Source organism: Pseudochaenichthys georgianus, chromosome 4, assembly GCF_902827115.2.
Source record: "Pseudochaenichthys georgianus chromosome 4, fPseGeo1.2, whole genome shotgun sequence".
Lineage (NCBI taxonomy): Eukaryota > Metazoa > Chordata > Actinopteri > Perciformes > Channichthyidae > Pseudochaenichthys > Pseudochaenichthys georgianus.
In genome coordinates this window covers 4,645,046-4,662,553 of record NC_047506.1, presented here as the reverse complement: position 1 = coordinate 4,662,553, position 17,508 = coordinate 4,645,046, and the positions used below count along the sequence as shown (strand labels likewise).

At 39.9% G+C, this 17,508-nt stretch overlaps 3 protein-coding genes across 4 annotated transcripts in view; all 3 read left to right on the top strand.

Annotated features, from left to right (window-relative positions):
* Window positions 1–1,256: 1,256 nt before the first annotated feature.
* haus8 (HAUS augmin like complex subunit 8) lies at window positions 1,257–8,649 on the top strand. The gene is made up of 10 exons (XM_034081520.2): window positions 1,257–1,381; window positions 1,724–1,788; window positions 2,002–2,063; window positions 2,837–2,957; window positions 3,517–3,609; window positions 3,702–3,805; window positions 3,936–4,094; window positions 5,151–5,292; window positions 6,402–6,543; window positions 8,343–8,649. Exons 1-10 carry the CDS (start codon window positions 1,317–1,319, stop codon window positions 8,467–8,469), a joined length of 1,080 nt encoding a protein of 359 aa, XP_033937411.1. The 5' UTR covers window positions 1,257–1,316; the 3' UTR covers window positions 8,470–8,649.
* A 479-nt stretch (window positions 8,650–9,128) lies between these two features.
* On the top strand, window positions 9,129–13,178 carry sac3d1 (SAC3 domain containing 1). The gene is made up of 4 exons (XM_034081330.1): window positions 9,129–9,186; window positions 9,958–10,369; window positions 11,169–11,451; window positions 12,190–13,178. Exons 1-4 carry the CDS (start codon window positions 9,158–9,160, stop codon window positions 12,648–12,650), a joined length of 1,185 nt encoding a protein of 394 aa, XP_033937221.1. The 5' UTR covers window positions 9,129–9,157; the 3' UTR covers window positions 12,651–13,178.
* A 271-nt stretch (window positions 13,179–13,449) lies between these two features.
* Window positions 13,450–17,508, top strand: part of cpamd8 (C3 and PZP like alpha-2-macroglobulin domain containing 8) — a 57,727-nt gene continuing 53,668 nt past the window's right edge. Inside the window, exons 1-3 of one of the 2 annotated variants that reach the window (XM_034080936.2) lie at window positions 13,450–14,056; window positions 16,404–16,555; window positions 16,992–17,014. In XM_034080936.2, coding sequence (XP_033936827.1) covers window positions 13,971–14,056; window positions 16,404–16,555; window positions 16,992–17,014 — 261 coding nt within the window. In that variant the 5' untranslated portion in view covers window positions 13,450–13,970. The remainder of the gene's footprint in view (window positions 14,057–16,403; window positions 16,556–16,991; window positions 17,015–17,508) is intronic. The other variant, XM_034080937.2, reaches the window with a different exon arrangement.

The window sequence follows — 17,508 nt, the reverse complement described above, 5'->3', positions numbered from 1 at the left end:
AGGCATGTATTTGTGAGATATTTGTTTGAGTGCCAAGCCTAAGTGTTCAACCTTTATCATGAAAATTCATTAAAGCAGAAAGGTCAGAATAAAACTAGTTTCAAAAGCTGGATGTTAGCCAGCAAACACTCTTTAATTCAACAACTGTTTATTAGATGTACATAATATTACGCAACAGCTATGCAGGTGACATTCCTATGCAAATAATCAAGCCAATATTAAACTCTGCACAAATGTGTGATATTTGTTAAAAGGCAGCAGTACTCTTTCTCCCTCTACTCCCGGTGGTTTATCCATCCGTCTGGAAGGTGTTTACACTCAGATCCACACCCTCTCCTCTCATTGTCCTTCCTGTTGTCCGAGGCCAGCTCAGACAGGCGGGATCATCACCCATTATGTTCTTTAAGACGTGTGCACACAAACAAACAGTAAACTCCAGGTAAGAGAACCTGCTAAGCAGATAGTCACACACACATTTGAAGACGTATACATGTAACCACGAGTTGGTATAATCCTCACTGTTTACAACAAACTGTTTTCATGTTCTCCCATGCAAGTGTGATGGTGCTCAAGTTTAAAGTGGTTCACAGATGCAGTTTAGGTGGACGCATCTCTGTTATCCTGGTTATAATCTGTTAACCTGCTCGGTGTGTAAACAATATGAATAAATGCATGTTGACTTCTGTCGACAGACAGGGGAGACATAATATGTTATGTAATCTGTACAGATTGAAAGTAGAGTTGTCACATAATGTGTGTTGACACCGAGAGCAGAGAAGACCCTTACACCCATCTAGTGGTCTCTAGAATAACTGTAGCTTTTGGAATATCTTGTACTCGATGCAAAGCAGCTGCTGCATTCCTTATACACAGATAGTATATTTTGAGGGGCTTCCCCACAGAATTTGGATTGAATAGTAACACCTGTTCAATATAATGCAACACGTTCAGTATACATAAATTGGCCTGCAATTGTTATGGTCACTGCAGAAAAAGGCTAAACTATGAGCTTCATCACTTTATCCCTTATAGGTTATTATGTTTGAAGAAAAAAACCTTTCAAACTAAATTGACCTTGTTTCATGTTTTTGTATGGTAAAAATACGATGGCCGGCCACAGTATAACAAATTGTGTCTCTGTCACAAACACGAAGAAGAAGAAGAAGAAGAAGAAGAAGAAGAAGAAGAAGAAGAAGAAGAAGAAGAAGAAGAAGAAGAAGAAGAAGAAGAAGAAGAAGAAGAGCGGAACCATTGATTCACCTCTTGTTTCTGCCGGTTGACAAAACTGGCACACGGGCGGTTTGCTTCAAAACATTATGGCGTCCAGAAGAACATCAACAGCGCCGAGCTCTTTCAAAAGTTCCTCCACTGACACTAAAAGGTAACTGCATTTCTCATTGTATTATCCTTTCTCGTATGTCTTTCTTTTACGCGAGTGCCGTGTAACTTCTAGTTTTATTTTTAAGCTGTTTTAAATGACACGCTATCATCTGTTGTTAACCAGAAACGTCACTGTTTCACTACTTTAAACTCACAAAAACACTACAAATGTTAATACAATTGCACACTTTAAAACGTAACAACAAGTTATGGGTAGCTTGGAGCTAACATTATAGCTTAGCTTCCGGTTTCGCCTGTTTTCATAAAAAATGAAAAAAAACGATAATTTTCTAATTTCAACATTATTGAATTTAACTTGTACTTTTTATTCATTTGTTTTCAGCTCGAAAAGTGGCAGCAATGCTGTTAAAGTTACAGTCAGTGGACCTGAAAAGAAACCTGTTAAAAGTAAGCATTTGCATGGGTTCCCGTTGTTAGTTATTTCAGCACTGCTGTCATTTATGAGAAATTGTCACCGCAGCAAAGTGTGCAGTTAATATTTCTGTCCAACATTTCCCCAGTTATATAAAGTCCTGCTATGTGCTGTCATCTTTAAAGCTTCATAATATTCAACCAATTTCTTTCTTCTTTTTTATTGTCCATGTCTTTATCAATCTTTAGCAAGTGGGACTGTTATCAAGTCTCGCTATATGCAGTCTGCTGAGAAGTCATCTATCTCAAAGGTAGTGCTATCTTCCTTTGTCTTTAATTTTTTAGTTTGGATGTAATGATGTGTTTCACACATGCTTATTCAACTATGTCAGCCATTGTTACTTAGAATATAGAATGCTGCCAATATCCAATTAATGTTTTAAAGGTCCCCTATTATACTGTTTTTCATCACTATATTTAATAGGTCTCATATATATATATATATATATATATATACATATATACACACACACACACACAAAACATGTCTCTGAAGTGTTTGGCTCCAAACACCAAACAGATCGTTGCAGCATTACCCATAATCCCCTCTGTTTCCAACGTGCTGATTCTCTGTCTGTTACTTTAGATGAAAATAAGGAGCCCCTCCCCACGCCCCTCTGAGACATTTGGCTAAAAAGAACACAAGGGTGCTCTAGGAGGAGATTCAGGTGATAAGGTGGCTGGGGGGGGGGGGTTACCTTGGTTGCTGATTGGCTAATGGTTACACAAGCCAAAACATCGTTATGACATCATAAAGTGGCCAAAATCTGATCAGCTCATTTTCAGACAGGTTTTTATAGAAATGTATCAGGACAAAAAGAGAGGGGGTCTTTGTTGCTGAAATGTTCAGAATCTCTTTACACAGAGGGGACACATGTAGATGTAGAAAAGACATGAGAAAGTGGATTTTGCATAATAGGTGATCTTTAAATTATTAGTTAAATTATGCAGTTCAGGTGTCTGTCTGTTTACACTGCTCATGTTACGAATTAGTAGCTCATTGCACCCCTATGACCATTAACAGAGTAACTCACTGACCAACGAGTCCTTTGCTGTGCCGCTGAGGCCGTCCTCACCTAAACTCAGTGGAGTCAAACCGAGAGTGGGCACCCCCCCGAGACGCTCCATGGCCCCACAGGCTACATGTAAGGCCTTCCTATGTTCATAACTGAATTAAACAGATGTCATGACAAATAAGATCATTTTTAATTGTAATTATGTGAATTTTAATCAGAGTATGGTTATTGAAGTGTTCTATAGCAGCATGGTGTATCTTTCCAATTTGAAAAGACAGATAGATGAGAAGAAAGCTATGAATTAGGGATGGGCATGATTAATCGAATATTCAAAATGATTCAGGTATTTTAATGAGTTGTGAATATTTTGTATTGTAATACAAAATATATTTTTTTATGTGAGGGGTGCCTAAGTTGATTACATATTATCAAATGGATTGATTAAATATATACGACAGTGCCATTTTAAATATCTTAAGAAAAATATCAAAGAAAACTTGGTTTGGTTTCTATATTTATTTGAACATTTATTTCTTATTACAACTTTTTTTCTTTTTTAAACATTTAAAAAATCTATAGGATATGTTAACCGTTTTTTGGGTCAAATATTCAAATATAAATTTGCTTTCAAATTCCAATCCCTACCATGAATAACTCCAGCACGTTGTTTTCCTTGTGTCCTCTGAAGCTGGGCCTTCATTGCTCGGTAGAAGTAACTTGCAGTCCACTTTCTCAGATGGACACTGCTTCCATCCAAATTTTGACATTTCAGTCATTAAAGGTAAACCGATTTAAAAATTCCTAACATGTTTGACGTTTTTTTACAAATAAGACGACAATTTTAACGTGTTTTTTTTTCTAAAACTCTCAAAGAGAAAACAGTTATGGAAAATGCAGCAGAGCCCGAGAGAAATCCAGAGACGGAGAAGTGTATCATTGAGATGCAGACATTCCTGCTGGCCTATCTCACAGCTGAGGTGAGTTTGTCCAACTTAGTGTACATTTGATTTGCTAAAGCATGCTTTCAATGCATCCGTTTTCTTAAATAATTGTAATAAAAAAAACCTCATATGGCAGTTTTGAGTGTCCCTTAATCTTTGTCTTCAGATGGAGAGCAACACTGCAAAGCTTAAGGCTGCGGCAGAAGCAAGGATCCTGCAGGAGATGGAGGAGGAAGAGGCTCTGTATAATGAAGTCCAGGAGAAGAAACGTCAGTACCTCGTCATGGAGAAGGACAGGCTAGCGAATGAGCTACTAGATTTACAGGTCAGGATATCATCTTATTTTGTAATTACCTTTTTGAATTGTGTCCCGTCTTAAAAATGTTATTAAATGTTGAAAAACACTTTAAAATGTCCATCTAGTAGCATTTCACATTTATAACTGTAGACTTGGTGCTGTTGCAAAGTCATACCCCATTGAGGGTCATTGGTTTATATCTGAACCTTCGCAGCAGCTAGGCTCTGGAACAGTCTGCCCCTCCATGTGAGGTCGGCCCAGACCCTAGGGGCTTTTAAATCCTCACTGAAGACACAGTTCTTCTCTCTGGCCTTCTAGTCAGAGCTGAGTACACCTGACATTTCCTTGTGTTTTGTTTATATTTCCGTTCTCAATGATTGTCTTTTCTTGTTATTCAGGGTGTCCGCGGGGTCTTAAAAAGTATTAAAAGTTGATAGGCTTCATTTTCGCTAAATTTATTTATTAAATGGCATTTTCCAAGGTATTACATTTTGTAGCTTGTTTTCAATAAGTATATAAATTGTCCAAAGAGGTTGTATTCTACAGTCTGCCTGAATGTAATCATGGCGTAGGTGTGTAGTGTGATTCTGTGTAGTTTATTGATGGCATCCCGTTGGGTTTGACGTCATCTGAACCTGACGTCGCACGCTCACTGCTTGATAGCGTGCGAAGCTCCGTTTACGCCGGTTGTTAAACAACATCGTTATGGGGAAATGCAAGTTTGCGTCCAAATGGTTGGAAGATAAGGAGGAAGGACAATCAATACTGTGTATATAGTCAATGTGAGGTAAAGTGTGTCACCAAGGTAACAGGATCTTAAAAAAGGTCTTAAAAAGTATTACATTTGACTTCAGGATTCCTGCATATACCCTGTTATTGTAGTAAAGTGTTTTTATTACATGTACAGCACTTTGGCCCGACCAATTTTTTTTTTTAAATGTGCTCTATAAATAAAACTTGATTTGATTGATATTTGAAATAGAAAAAACAGCTGGTTTTAGAATTTAAATTTTTGTGCATTGTATTTTTATGATAGTATAACTACATGATTCTCATCCTACTAATATTTAAATTTCCCATCAGATTGCTGCTCTGACTCCTGTGGCAGAAACTGCCAAACAGTTCACAAAGAACTACAAGTCCTTCGCCTCAGCTGTCGACACCACCCGGCACGAGCTGCCAGTGAAGAACTTCTACATCGACGGGGACAGAAAGCAGTTTCTTGGTAGTTACTAAGTTTAAAAGCTCAAAACAACAATGTCAACGATAAAAGAACAAAGATGAAACACTCAGTAACATGAGATAAATAACACCTTTTAAAAACGATAATCTGATTCTAAATAGATCAATATTAACCGATTTAAATATCTGATGGCACCTTTCTTTAACACAGTCCTGTCTACTTCACACCTATGAGATGAGCAAAACAAATACAGAAATCTTTAATGTAAATAGAGTGGTGCTGTGACGCGTCCTAAAACCCGGAAGTGAGTTAGCATTTTACCACTTCCTGTTCCCTCGTCTCAGAGTCAACGGGATTTCTCCATAGGGTTTTGGAAAATAGCTGGAAATAAGGTCTGTGGTTGACACACATTTAAGAGACGCATCACGTTTTGTTCTACGACATTAAATACATGAGCACTGGTGATTTCTGAAGAGTTGACGTGTCTGAAAAACGATGGTTGTTACCAAGTGGCTGAATAGGACTACAGAAGTTGTTGAGGATGTTGTACGTCATTAGGCCGAACACGTAAACACTCCGCTAAGTTTGTTTGCCCTGTTCTGCTTGAAAGCAAGTCCCTGCCTCCTGCAAACTGTTCAAACAAACGCTTCAACTTGTACAATTTAGAATCTGTATTTTTGAATATCGATCTTAAATTGGCGTGACGTTGAAGTGGTGCGACCCTGCTGTAGTTCGTTTAGCATAACGTTAGCATTTTGCTTCTGGCGATTAGATTTATGATTATAAAAGTAGGGTAGACATGTGGAGATTATCCGGCTGAACAAAACGTGCATTTATCAAACAGGTTCGTTTTCCACAGACCTTATTTTGAGATATTTTCCAAAATCCTATGGAGAAATCCCATGCGCAGCTTACTTCCGGGTAAATACGACGTCCCTGCACCACTCTATTCACTAGTGTTATTTTCACTTTTGACAGATATTGCTGTGCTGTAGGAATGTAATGCTCATAGAAGTTATCAGTATATTAAAACAAAAAGTATGTGCTTCTTGACATTTTTGATATTCCATGTACCCTTACCATGTGATTTGAATGTTGCAACTTGTGATACATGTTATGTAATAATGTCAACCTGTACTCACCCATTTCAGATAAATCTGAGGCCTGCCTGAAGATGAGTGAGAAGCTGCTGGAGCAGTGCACAGAGGGAGATCAGAAGGACACCAGCACTTCTCTAGAGTGCCTTAGAGACATGAAGACCACATCAAAGGACATCAGTCAGCAGCTGTCGGGGTACGAACATTCAGAGACAGACATTATACAGAGAATGTGTCTTTGGGAACCTGGTGATGCTGTGAATGTTCTGTTATGTGCTATTTTTTGTTCTTGTTTTTTTTCTTACCAGAGGATTTTACTATATGGCTCTGTTTATGAAAGTCTTCTTTAAAGATATATTTATATAGCTGAAACCCGATAGATCCTTTACTTTTAAAGAATTTATCCTATGGCGTATATTCAAAAGGCAAGGCAAGTTTATTTACATACAAGGGTGTAACTTTGGTTTGAGAAGTGGGGGGGGGGCACAAAACAGGGGTCCTCCGCAATGAAACATTTTCTCGATTTAATTCCATTTCCTGCCTTTCTACAAACATATTAGTGACTATGGTGTTAACAAATACAAGAAAAATGTGTAGTGTAGCAAACTTATCTAGTATCCTATCCATGTGAGCCTGTTTTATTTGTGATGACCTCACATACTCTAGGGGGGTCCGGGGGCATGCACCCCCGGGAAGAACTGTATATATTCCAAAAACCATTTAGAATATGCTCGCAACCAATAACAAATCATTGATAAACTCCTCTCTCCTATCTTTATCTTACCTAGTCTGCATATTTGACTAATCACTCTCCTTTAAACTGTGTTTTTAATTTTTTACTGACATTGGAATTATTTTTTACTGGACATTGGAATGAGTTCTTAACTTATTTTGAACAACTTTATTAAATAGATGGAAATATTTGTTTACAAAGATGACCAAACCGTTTGAGACCCACTGAGATAACTTAGACTAAAGTTTACAATCTAATCCCTCAGAGAGTCCTTTACCTCCCTGAGCTGACGTTATCTCTCTCAGTCCGACAGGAGAGGACTCTCCCTCTCCTTATTGTTGAAACAGCTTCTAATCTCCGTTAGCTCCGAGCTAGCACCAGATGCAACATCCCCTGTAACTCTCTCTCACAAAATGCGCTCGTGCCACACACACAGACGCTCCTCCGTGACAATGACCGCTTGCGTAAAAAATAAATAATAAACACATTTGAAAAGTGGGGGGGACACAAACGGGATTTTGAAAAGTGGGAAGGACATGTCCCCCCTGTCCCCAGTGGAAATGATGCCCATGTTTACATAGCACCTTTCAACACAAGGCAATTCAAAGTGCTTTACAAAAATAAAACACATTCAGAAAATGGCATTTAAAAAGCAAAGATAATAAAAGAAACATTAAAAGAGAAAAGACATGAATAAAAGTTACAGTGCAGTGTAAGATATGAATAGTTCAATTAAAAGAAGTGGCAAAAAGAAAAATACATCAATACTTTTGACCATGTGAAAGTAAAATTCATTATAATAAAAATAATTAATAACAGTGAAGTTAATGTACGCTGCCTGCTATTTTATATTAGGCTTATTTTAAAGCTTCTGTCATTAAATGGTCCGTGAATATTACAAGAAAGTCCTTGCTGAAATAAAACTATTCTTGCTCAGACCACTGATTTTACAAATAAAATACGACGTGATGCATACAGTTTGTGCTACTGTTACCGCAAGCCTTCTTTTGGTGGAGTGCCTAATGAATTGTTTGGAATATGTGTTTCCTCACGTGAGAATCTGTATCGCTTATAGATGAGTATTGACTAATCAATAGTCATCTAACCAAAGGAGTTGATTAGTGGAAGACAGCATTTTGTTTTGTGACAATGAAAACTCTGACTTTAGGCTCAAATACCTTGCGTATACCTTTTGTCCTTTTGTGGGCGATCCGTTTGGTTTCCTTTTTATTCACACATTGGCATTTTCTTCATTTTTCTAGCACATTTTCAGAGCTCCTGGAGGTGTCTTCACTCGTCTGCCGCCATACAATAAATGTCCATCAGGCCACGGAGGAGGAGCAGCTCGGCCCTGCAAGAACCCTGAAGCTCTATTGCCCCAAACCGTGAAGAATACCCCACAGCATGGGATACACGGAACAGGCACTTTGGATACCCCCCCCACACACACACTCAGATTTCCCCCATTGGCATGTACATGTACTTTTTTTTGTTTATGTTTGTCTGTTTCTTATATACTGCTTGATTTCTTTGTAGCTGTATTATGATATTAAAAATGTTGAATTCTGACTGTTTAATGGTCGGCACATTGTTCATAAAGACAACAACACAGTAAACATGGGCATACAAATAAGAAGCAACTCAAAAATGGAAAACCTTTTCAAGTTTTGTTTAATATACCTACATAAAAAAAACCTAAATCTGAAAGGAGTCATGGTTATTGGTTAACTTATGTGACCCTTATTGTTCAAGTGAGATGGCAAGACAATTTGAAATGTTTTTAGATTTATGTTCACAACAATAACACATGTATTCAATAAGATTTGGGAACAGTGTTAAGTTTGTGTATTTGTTTTGTCATCCATCCCTACCTGTCATTTTAACATGGCCAAATGCCCATACAACTATCCAAATGTGTTCAACAACCTATTAAGTTTGGAAATTGTGTTACATTCATAACTTTCCCCACAATAGAGTAATAAACTATCGCGACTGCTTCCGGAAGTGACGTAACATCAAAACGGCATTTTAATTGGCTGATTCTGGAAAGTGACGGTCGGTCTCTTCCAAAGGACCAATGAGCCGCAGGAGAGCGCCTCGTCGCATGTGAGTACATGCACTTTATTTCACATATTACGTCATTATAAAATGTGTCCAAAGGCAATTTTACTATTGTATATTTACCGTTTGCATTAGTATAACTTACATATTGTTTGATAGTAGACACAATATTCGCACGATATCTGTGTTTGCTAGCTGGCTAACGTCGAAGCTAATGGCTAACCCTTATTTACCTTTAGATATTAGCAACTTACAGCTAACGTTACCTTTACCAGGCCGTTATAAACATCTTAAACCTGGGTAAATCTAGCTGTTGTATCACTTTAGAAAAAGCAGCGAACACAATGTAAAGATTTGAGATAGAGCTATCATGACAGCAGTGATTACACGCTTTGCTATTTCAGATTTAGTGTTATTAAAGAAGTGTATGGACCTGCTTTAACTTCACCCTTAGATTGTTCGAGTGCAGCTAAAATGTAAAAGAAGTATCCGCTAATGTGTTAATTCATACCATACAAATTAACAGAATAGGTGAAGGGGGAAAAGGTGACCATACTAGCAGAACCTAATTTAGTTAAATATGAATGATTTTTGTCTATTAGGGCCAAGACAAAGATTTAAATGAACTTTTGTGTCACCAAGCCACTCAATAGAATACCAGTGGATGTGTGTGTGATGTAAATCCAGAAACCTCTTGAATATTTTACCAACATTTTGCTGGCCTTGCTTATTTTGTGCCATGGCCACCAAACAAAAGGAGAAGCCGTTCTTTTGTATGCTTTACGTTTTAAACTAACAACAAAATTCTCTTCCCAGCTCTCTCTCGCAGAGGAGGGAAGCCCCTGCGGGAGGAGAATGGAGACAGAGGACTGAAGAGCAACGGCGAGGCAAAGCCGAGGTGAGAGAGGTGGAGGAGGAGGAAAGACAGGAGCATCATGGGAAAGAAAGCGTGCCCAGGGGAACCTGCCAGACCATGTGTCCCACTCGTGAGCTGCAGGACCGCCAGCTGCAGAACTGCCTCCATCGCTTTGAGTTGTTGGCGGGCACAGAGAGAGATCGACGACCCAGAGGAGACCCCCTGCGTGCTGTCAAAGAATATTCCAGACCAGCAGCTGGGAAAGACTCCACAAACTCCTCTGACCTCCGTCCAGCTGCTGTGTTACTGAAAACTGTGTGTTACCTTATAGATAAGGTTGCTGCCTCCCCTCACCTGCGTCCCTGGACAGAGGCAAGTGTTATTTCCCCAGTCACTCAGTTTTTATAATATTCGATTTTTGTCATTTATTAAGGATTTGAACATTTGGCATCAACAACTCTAGCACATAAACTCCTGCCCATTGTGTAATTTGTAAGTAAAGAAAGTCAAGAAAAGCGCTATAGAAATACAATTTATTATTAAGTATTGTATTGTAAGTATTATTTGTGGTGTTTCGGTACTACACATTGATCAGGTGAAGCGTTGCAACAAAACTAGTTAATTTGCAAATGTTGAACCACTACACTCTACTCACCGGTCTCATTGTGTTAACTCTACTGCAACACACAGCTTCATATAAACATGTCTGTCATCAATCTTTTCTTTGAAGTGCCAAAAAGCCCATAATGAACACATGTGAGCAAATGTTTAGCTTTTGGAAAGTGCAACAGTTTTAATACGTACTGTAGCACAAGCTGTGTGGTATTGTTTGTAATACAATTCCACATTTTATAGCAACCATTTAAATTCATAATAAATCTTTTGCTGAAAATCTCTGGTGAAACACCATAATATACGGATCTCAGCTAATAAATAGGTTGTGGATATGGTTACTTTTACAAGGCAAGGCAATTTTATTTATATAGCACTTTTCAGAACGTGGCGATTCAAAGTGCTTTACAAAATAAAAACAAAAGACATTTAAGAACAAATACAGCATAAATACATTATTAAATGACCCAATAAGAACGTCATAATATTGAAGATGCAATCATTAACACATAAAAACTATTCACAACCTATATTAACATAAATGTAACTTGTCTTCCAGGTGTACAACTTTGTCTTTGATCGGCTGCGTGGTGTGAAGCAGGACATGATCATCCAGAGGACGTCCGGGTTAAACTGTGTGGCCATTTTAGAGCGGACGGTGCGGTTCCTCATCTACGCCTCGTACCGGCTCTGTGGTGAACCGCTGCGGCTCTACGACCCACGCATCAACGACACACACCTGCAGGAGAACCTGAGCTGGCTGTTGGACTGTTACGCAACTGGAACAGAACCGCATCCCAACCAGGAAGAGTTCCAGGCTCTCGGTCTGCTCTACAACTTGGGTTGGTCGCCGTGTTTCATTGTTTAACACAAGTTGTTTGGGGGGTTGATTTGCTTTCATGTTAAAGCATCATATACATTATATAAACAGGATGTCAAGGCAGAGATCTGTTGAAAAAGCTTGTCTGTGTGGCATTTCCTCTCTGAATAAGCTTTTCACATTAAAACGCAACATTTTGTCAACTTCAACAAAAGCAAGCGGCTGTACTGGAGTCATAACCTCTTTCTGCTTTCATCAGATTCAATAATATACATTTAAAGGACATTTGTATTGCTGGTCACCTGTAAGAATAATCTTTATCTTTTTTATTGTCAGAAAAAAAATGGTGTCCTATTTTTTTTTTAATTATAACAAAGAGAAAGGAAAAAAACCGTTCAAGGTAAAACATTTTTTTTTTTTTTTTTTAATTAAAAATCTCAAATAGTCTCCGTCATGTTCAACAGGGGCAAGAAGAAACTTAAAACAACTTTTCTGGTCCTACCTCCTCTAGTGTACATCTTTCTTGAAAATAAAAATCAAAGTCAGCGTCATGTTGTACTACTGTAATACTTTTTTTTGTACAAAACAACCAAAAAAGGATTAACTTTTAGAATGACAAGAAATAACAAGTATGAGTTCACAGGTCCTGCTCATAACCATTAATGATTTGGTTTCTAAATAATAGTTTTAGTTTAGATCAACTTGTACAATATTGATGTCAGTAAATAATGTCTTCATGCTTGCTTCTCCTCTCCTCCAGGTTCAGCCCGTGCAGCGCAGCACATAATGGAGCTCCCTGAGCGTCTCCGCTGCTCTCCTGCCGTCACGCTCGCTCTTTCCATCAACCGAGCTTTCCACGAGCGAAACCCCGTACGTGTGCTCCGATTGGCTCGGAGATTGAACTTCATGCAAAGCTGTGCTCTCCACCGTCACCTGGTGTCATGTCGCAGAGATCTGCTGCTCATATACAGCCACGGATTCAGCAGCCGCAACTGTCGCTTCCCTCTGGACCGACTGGCTCAGCTCTTGTGTTTAGACGCGTCTCTCACAACCCGACTCTGCCAGGCGCACGGAGTGGAGGTTAACCGGGACAACCAACTGATCTTCTCCAAGGCAGCTTTCACTGAGCCTGAACAACTGCACTGCAAACTCTATCACAACATAGTGGCAGAGAAACAGAGAGACCTCAGTGTTGGCGATATCATTCACGGCTGCACTTAAAACAAACAAAAGGAGTAAATCAGAAGTACAAATAATCTGAATTTTCACTCTATCCGTTTTCTCTTATCCCTTCTGAAAGGACATCAGTGCCAATTGCATTAACTTAAGGTCTAGTAGTCTAAATACACCTCATTGTTGGTTTATCACTTAAAGATGATTGGATTTGAGCCTTGTTTCTTGGTCAAATGTTCAACATAAGGGTCAGGGCTTGTGTTGATCTGTTGTCTACAATGCTCCACCTGTGAGAGGCTGAACTCAGGCCAAAGAAAAAGATGTCCTGATCCAGATGTTCTGGATATTCTTTTCAACCTGATCATGAACACGGTGCCTGAAATACTTTTAAAATGTGAATTACTTTTACAATGTTACACTTGACTGTTTATCATGTTACTTTGTAAATGTTATGTCAATGCCATTTTGTGTTTTTATGCGACGCATTTCAGAAAACCTCCTGGAAAATCTACTGTGCATCAATGCTCATTCATTCTCATCAATGCAGTACCTCAAAAGTATTTAAATAAATGTTTTTCTACCTAAAAGCAAACAGTCTTGGTCTTTTATTTGAGACTTAACTGCATCTAACCTCGCTTACCACTTGAGGGCAGCAGATATCTACAGAGAGCATCTCCAACAAGTACAACATTAAGTGACTTAAATGTAAGTAATCCTTCTTAAAGTGTATTTTTGATGTTCTTTGAAATCTGTACCCCAGTTTAGGCGTCTTGTGAGGTTTTCCAATGCAAAAGCAACCGGTTGAAGCTGGTAACTCTTCTGGGATGTGTCCTGGAGTATGTTAGGCCTACGTGTGCAGGTAATTTACGGTGTTCTCAGCAGCAGCTCCGAGCTGCTCCTTACTCTGGGGTTAGTCCTGCTGCAGCTCAGAGGGGAGAGCAGCTATTGAAGGGAATGAAGTGCAGCCTGATCTGCAGGAACAATCGAGGGAAGCAATAGTTGCACGGACTTTTTTTACATGTCAAACATTTCTTTACTGCTGGCTGAAGTGGGAGGACGCTTCCAATTTGTAATGCTGAAATATGAGAGAACGGAACCGGGGCGGGTGAAGGCACATGGGAGAGGACTGTCCGTGTACTCGGGGCTCTGAAAGGAGGAAAAAAAAACGCGCTTGGAAGTGGATTTGGCGAAGTGGGATGATTAAAAAAAGTTTAAGTTCCGGACGGAGCGCTAAACACCAGCCACGCCAATGGATATAAAGAGAGAGCGAGCTGCAGACTGTTAACATTTCATTCAACCTCTCATCTAGAGTTTGGAGATCCCAAACTCCGATAGAAGACCAGCACTGTGTTGGGGAGTGGGGCCAACATGTTGCGGTGGTCTCTGACAGCTTTGGGTCTTTCATGGACTTTGTTCCTCTGCACCGCGAGCCCCAGTGCTGCCCCGGAGAGACAGTGAGTACTGTGCTGCATGTCTTTGAAGTGAGCTGCAGTGATTTGAACTCACTGCGAGCATTTCCGATGCTCTCAACCGGGAACTTTCGAGAAAATACTACATAACTTTAATTTAATCTTTACAATTTCACATAAAAATGTATAAAATGTTTGGTTATAGCAACATAAACTTAACTTTTTAATATGTGCAGCAAACACTTTGATCGTTAACTTGCCATACTTAATGCATCATTAACCTGTCCTAATCTCGTACTGTTGGTGAATATGTGAGGATTTCATATCATAACATATGATGACACTGTTCTTTCACAGCAGCTCTCCATTCATGTTTTTCTTTCATTTGAGTTTTTCATTCACTGCAGCCAGCAGCACACAAAGTGAAATGTTCAGAGGTTACTCTGCTGATTCTTTTTCGATATCTGGAGTATGTGCAGCTTTTGGAGATGTTTTCTCATGCCTCATAAGATATTGAACAATATTTAAATACATGTGTTTGACAGTGGTCTAATTTATTCGCGTCCAGTGGCAAAATAAGTCAAATTGACTTTTGTTTTGATCAGTCAGCTTCCGAGGAACTTAATCCTGACATGGTTGTGTTGATAGCAAAGAGTTGTAAACAATTCTTCCAGGTTGTCCAGTTGGGAGGGATTGTGTGCAGCTATATGTGAATGAACCAAACATACTGAGAAATGCAGGCTTTATTCACTGAAGCATCTTAAATCTTAATTGAACAGCTGATCTGAGGGTCAAATGTGTTCAAAAAGCAAAAGTCTTGGAACATTGCACCATGTGACTGAACTAAAAAGGACTGGCTGTGAAACACTCCATCTACAAAAGAGAGCACAAATCCTTCTCAGGCACCGACCAGCTCTCAGCTGAGGAGAAAGAAGTTGGTCAAAAACAATAAGAACTTGAGAACAACGAGCCATGTGACTGAAATAAGCGTGGTCCACCACCTGATCATCGTGGTTAAACTCACTGTAGTAGATCAAACGCTGCAGAGTCAATTTCCTCGTATTATCTTCCTTCTTCCGAAGCCTTGTTTTCCAGGGGTTTTTCTCATGACTTTCTCTCTCAGGAACTGCAGTAGCCCCCGGCTGAAATGCTGTAATGCCAACCACCTGATCCCTCTCTCAGGCATGCAATTGGGTTTGTGCTCAGGGCTTTGCTCACTCCTAATTTGTGTGATCTTCAGTTATGTCTTCAGCGGGTGAGTGGGCATATTGGCCTAAAAGAAACGAGGTGGATGACTTGGTTAGGTTGGGAAAAACGAAGATATTCAGGTTTCAGGTATAGTCGGCTCATGTGGTGGGCATAAATAATTGGGTCTTTTCTCACATCGAGTAACTTTTAGATATTCAAAAAATACACCATTTGGGGAAATTCTTATTTAAAAAAAAAAAAAGAAAGCTTCCCTTCGACACCAGCATCTCCAATGGATCACACTACTTCAGTTACACCGGACTATGCCAACAAGAGCATCTGAAGTTGGCGTCTATAAAAGCGCTTTAGAAACATGAATGCATTTATAAATCTTTGTTTCTTGGGAGGTATAGTCCTTCAGCGCCAGACGCCATATTCTTTCATTGCAAATAAAAGGCTTTTTCTCCCCCCGTCCTATCGATGAGCATCAAAGAATGACCTTTGCTCTGTGACCTCAGTGACAGGCTCCTTCCCTCAATTAAATGTCAGAGCGACTGTGTGTGGAATCTCAGTCGTTATTCTTCAAAACAGACGGCGAGCTTCTGTCAGAGGTGCCGGACCACCCAAAGAGCCAAACCAGAGCAGAAAGCTCATTGGCTTCAACAGGTATACTGCGGCGCTGGTAACCGTTGCAATTAAACCTGATCTCGCTGCACAAATCCAGGTGGAATGTCCCCGTTTGTTTGTGTATTGAGAAAGTGAGAAACGAATCTGAATTCATGCTCAGTTCACCTGTAGGACATTTCATTACATCACATATCATTTGGCTGATGCTTTTATACAAAGCTACTCACAATAAATGCAATCAATCATGAAGCTACACACTCAAAAGAGCAAGAATCCTGCAAGTAGCTCCTATAAGCCAAACCCTTTTAAAGTTCTACCTCATTGGCTTGACATAAGCCAGAACTTTTAGGTGTTACATAAAGAAATTCCTTTATTTGATAGATTTTCTTTTTGTGTTGGCCAAGATGCACTCGAAACAGTTGGGCCTGCAACACAAATGACTGACCTTCACTTTATCTCCTCCCTCTTCTACTTTTTCTAACCTGCATCTGTCTCTTCTTTCCCCTTTCATCCTCATTCCTCTCGCTTTTCTCCCTCCTTATCTCTCCCCACCTCGCTCTCCTTGCTCTCCGCACAGGGGTTATCTGGTCGCTGCCCCCTCGGTGTTTCGAGCCGGCGTGGAGGAGAGTGTGAGCGTCACCATCTTCAACGCCAAGGCAGAGACGCGCGTCCAGGTGCAGCTGACGGTGAAGGGGCAGACGGTCGCACACAGCCACGGCTCGCTGCTCGGTGAGAACAAAGCTAAGGTTACACCGGCATCACTTTTAGAGAGGAAAACGTGCGCTAACAAGTCGAGCTGTGAGACACCATGGTTGTGTGATTTATTGGAAGGATGTGGGGATCACACAAGTGGCAAAAACAGATTGAAGATTGAACCTCTCATAGACACTATCTTTGATTGTAGGCATCAGTTCCACCCATCCCACCAGCCACTCTGTGTATACACTGCGTGGTGTGTTTGACAGCACCATTAATAAATGGTGTTTGCTCTACTTCAGAGGGGCATAGAGACGGGCTGCAGCTGGATTTCCTGGTCAAAAAAACTCCACATTCTAGTAGCGCTTAAACCTCCTGGAGATTATTACTTTTACACACATGTTTAGACAGATTTCTCAGAATGAAAATGCTCTTCTTACATTAAAATATCTCCTTGTTTCCATTTTAGACAAAGGCACCATCAAACTGAAGGTGAGTCGATCTGTGTAACTTTCCTCAGTACAGAAACATGCACGCTGCTGGTTAGTGGTGACAGCTGCACAGTAGTGAGAGCCCCTTGTCCGCTGTGTGCACATTCCTCAGGCAACATGCAAATCAACACTAACATTATTTGTAATGCAACATCTGTCTCTGCTCATTCATTGGGAATAAGGTAACAGCCTCGATGTAATACGCAACAGCTGTTGACGTGCATGTATGGTCCGCCGCCCCTGAAGGCTGGAATAGATCAATCTAGTGTACACAACCTCGATTCTTCCCCGCTGTCTCCCTCCACCCTCATTCTCCTGAAGTACAGTCATGTGTTACAGCGTGGCATCTTCCTCTGGTGTTTAAATGTCGTTTCTTTGCTATGCTGTTACCTTTTATTCCGTAACATCTTGTATTAAAGTGAATTTTAGTTTCATTATACAGTTATTCTCATTTGAGTCAGCAGTTTTTTACATTTCCATTTAGCTGTTTAGAAC

Bases quoted from the DNA above. Each gene is read 5' to 3' on its own strand.
- haus8 (XM_034081520.2), top strand. From the start codon at position 1,317: ATGGCGTCCAGAAGAACATCAACAGCGCCGAGCTCTTTCAAAAGTTCC. The intron at 2,064-2,836 runs GTAGTGCTATCT...GACCATTAACAG, and splicing joins AGAAGTCATCTATCTCAAAG to AGTAACTCACTGACCAACGA. The intron at 4,095-5,150 runs GTCAGGATATCA...ATTTCCCATCAG, and splicing joins ATGAGCTACTAGATTTACAG to ATTGCTGCTCTGACTCCTGT.
- sac3d1 (XM_034081330.1), top strand. From the start codon at position 9,158: ATGAGCCGCAGGAGAGCGCCTCGTCGCAT. The intron at 10,370-11,168 runs GCAAGTGTTATT...CTTGTCTTCCAG, and splicing joins ACCTGCGTCCCTGGACAGAG to GTGTACAACTTTGTCTTTGA. The intron at 11,452-12,189 runs GTTGGTCGCCGT...CCTCTCCTCCAG, and splicing joins CGGTCTGCTCTACAACTTGG to GTTCAGCCCGTGCAGCGCAG.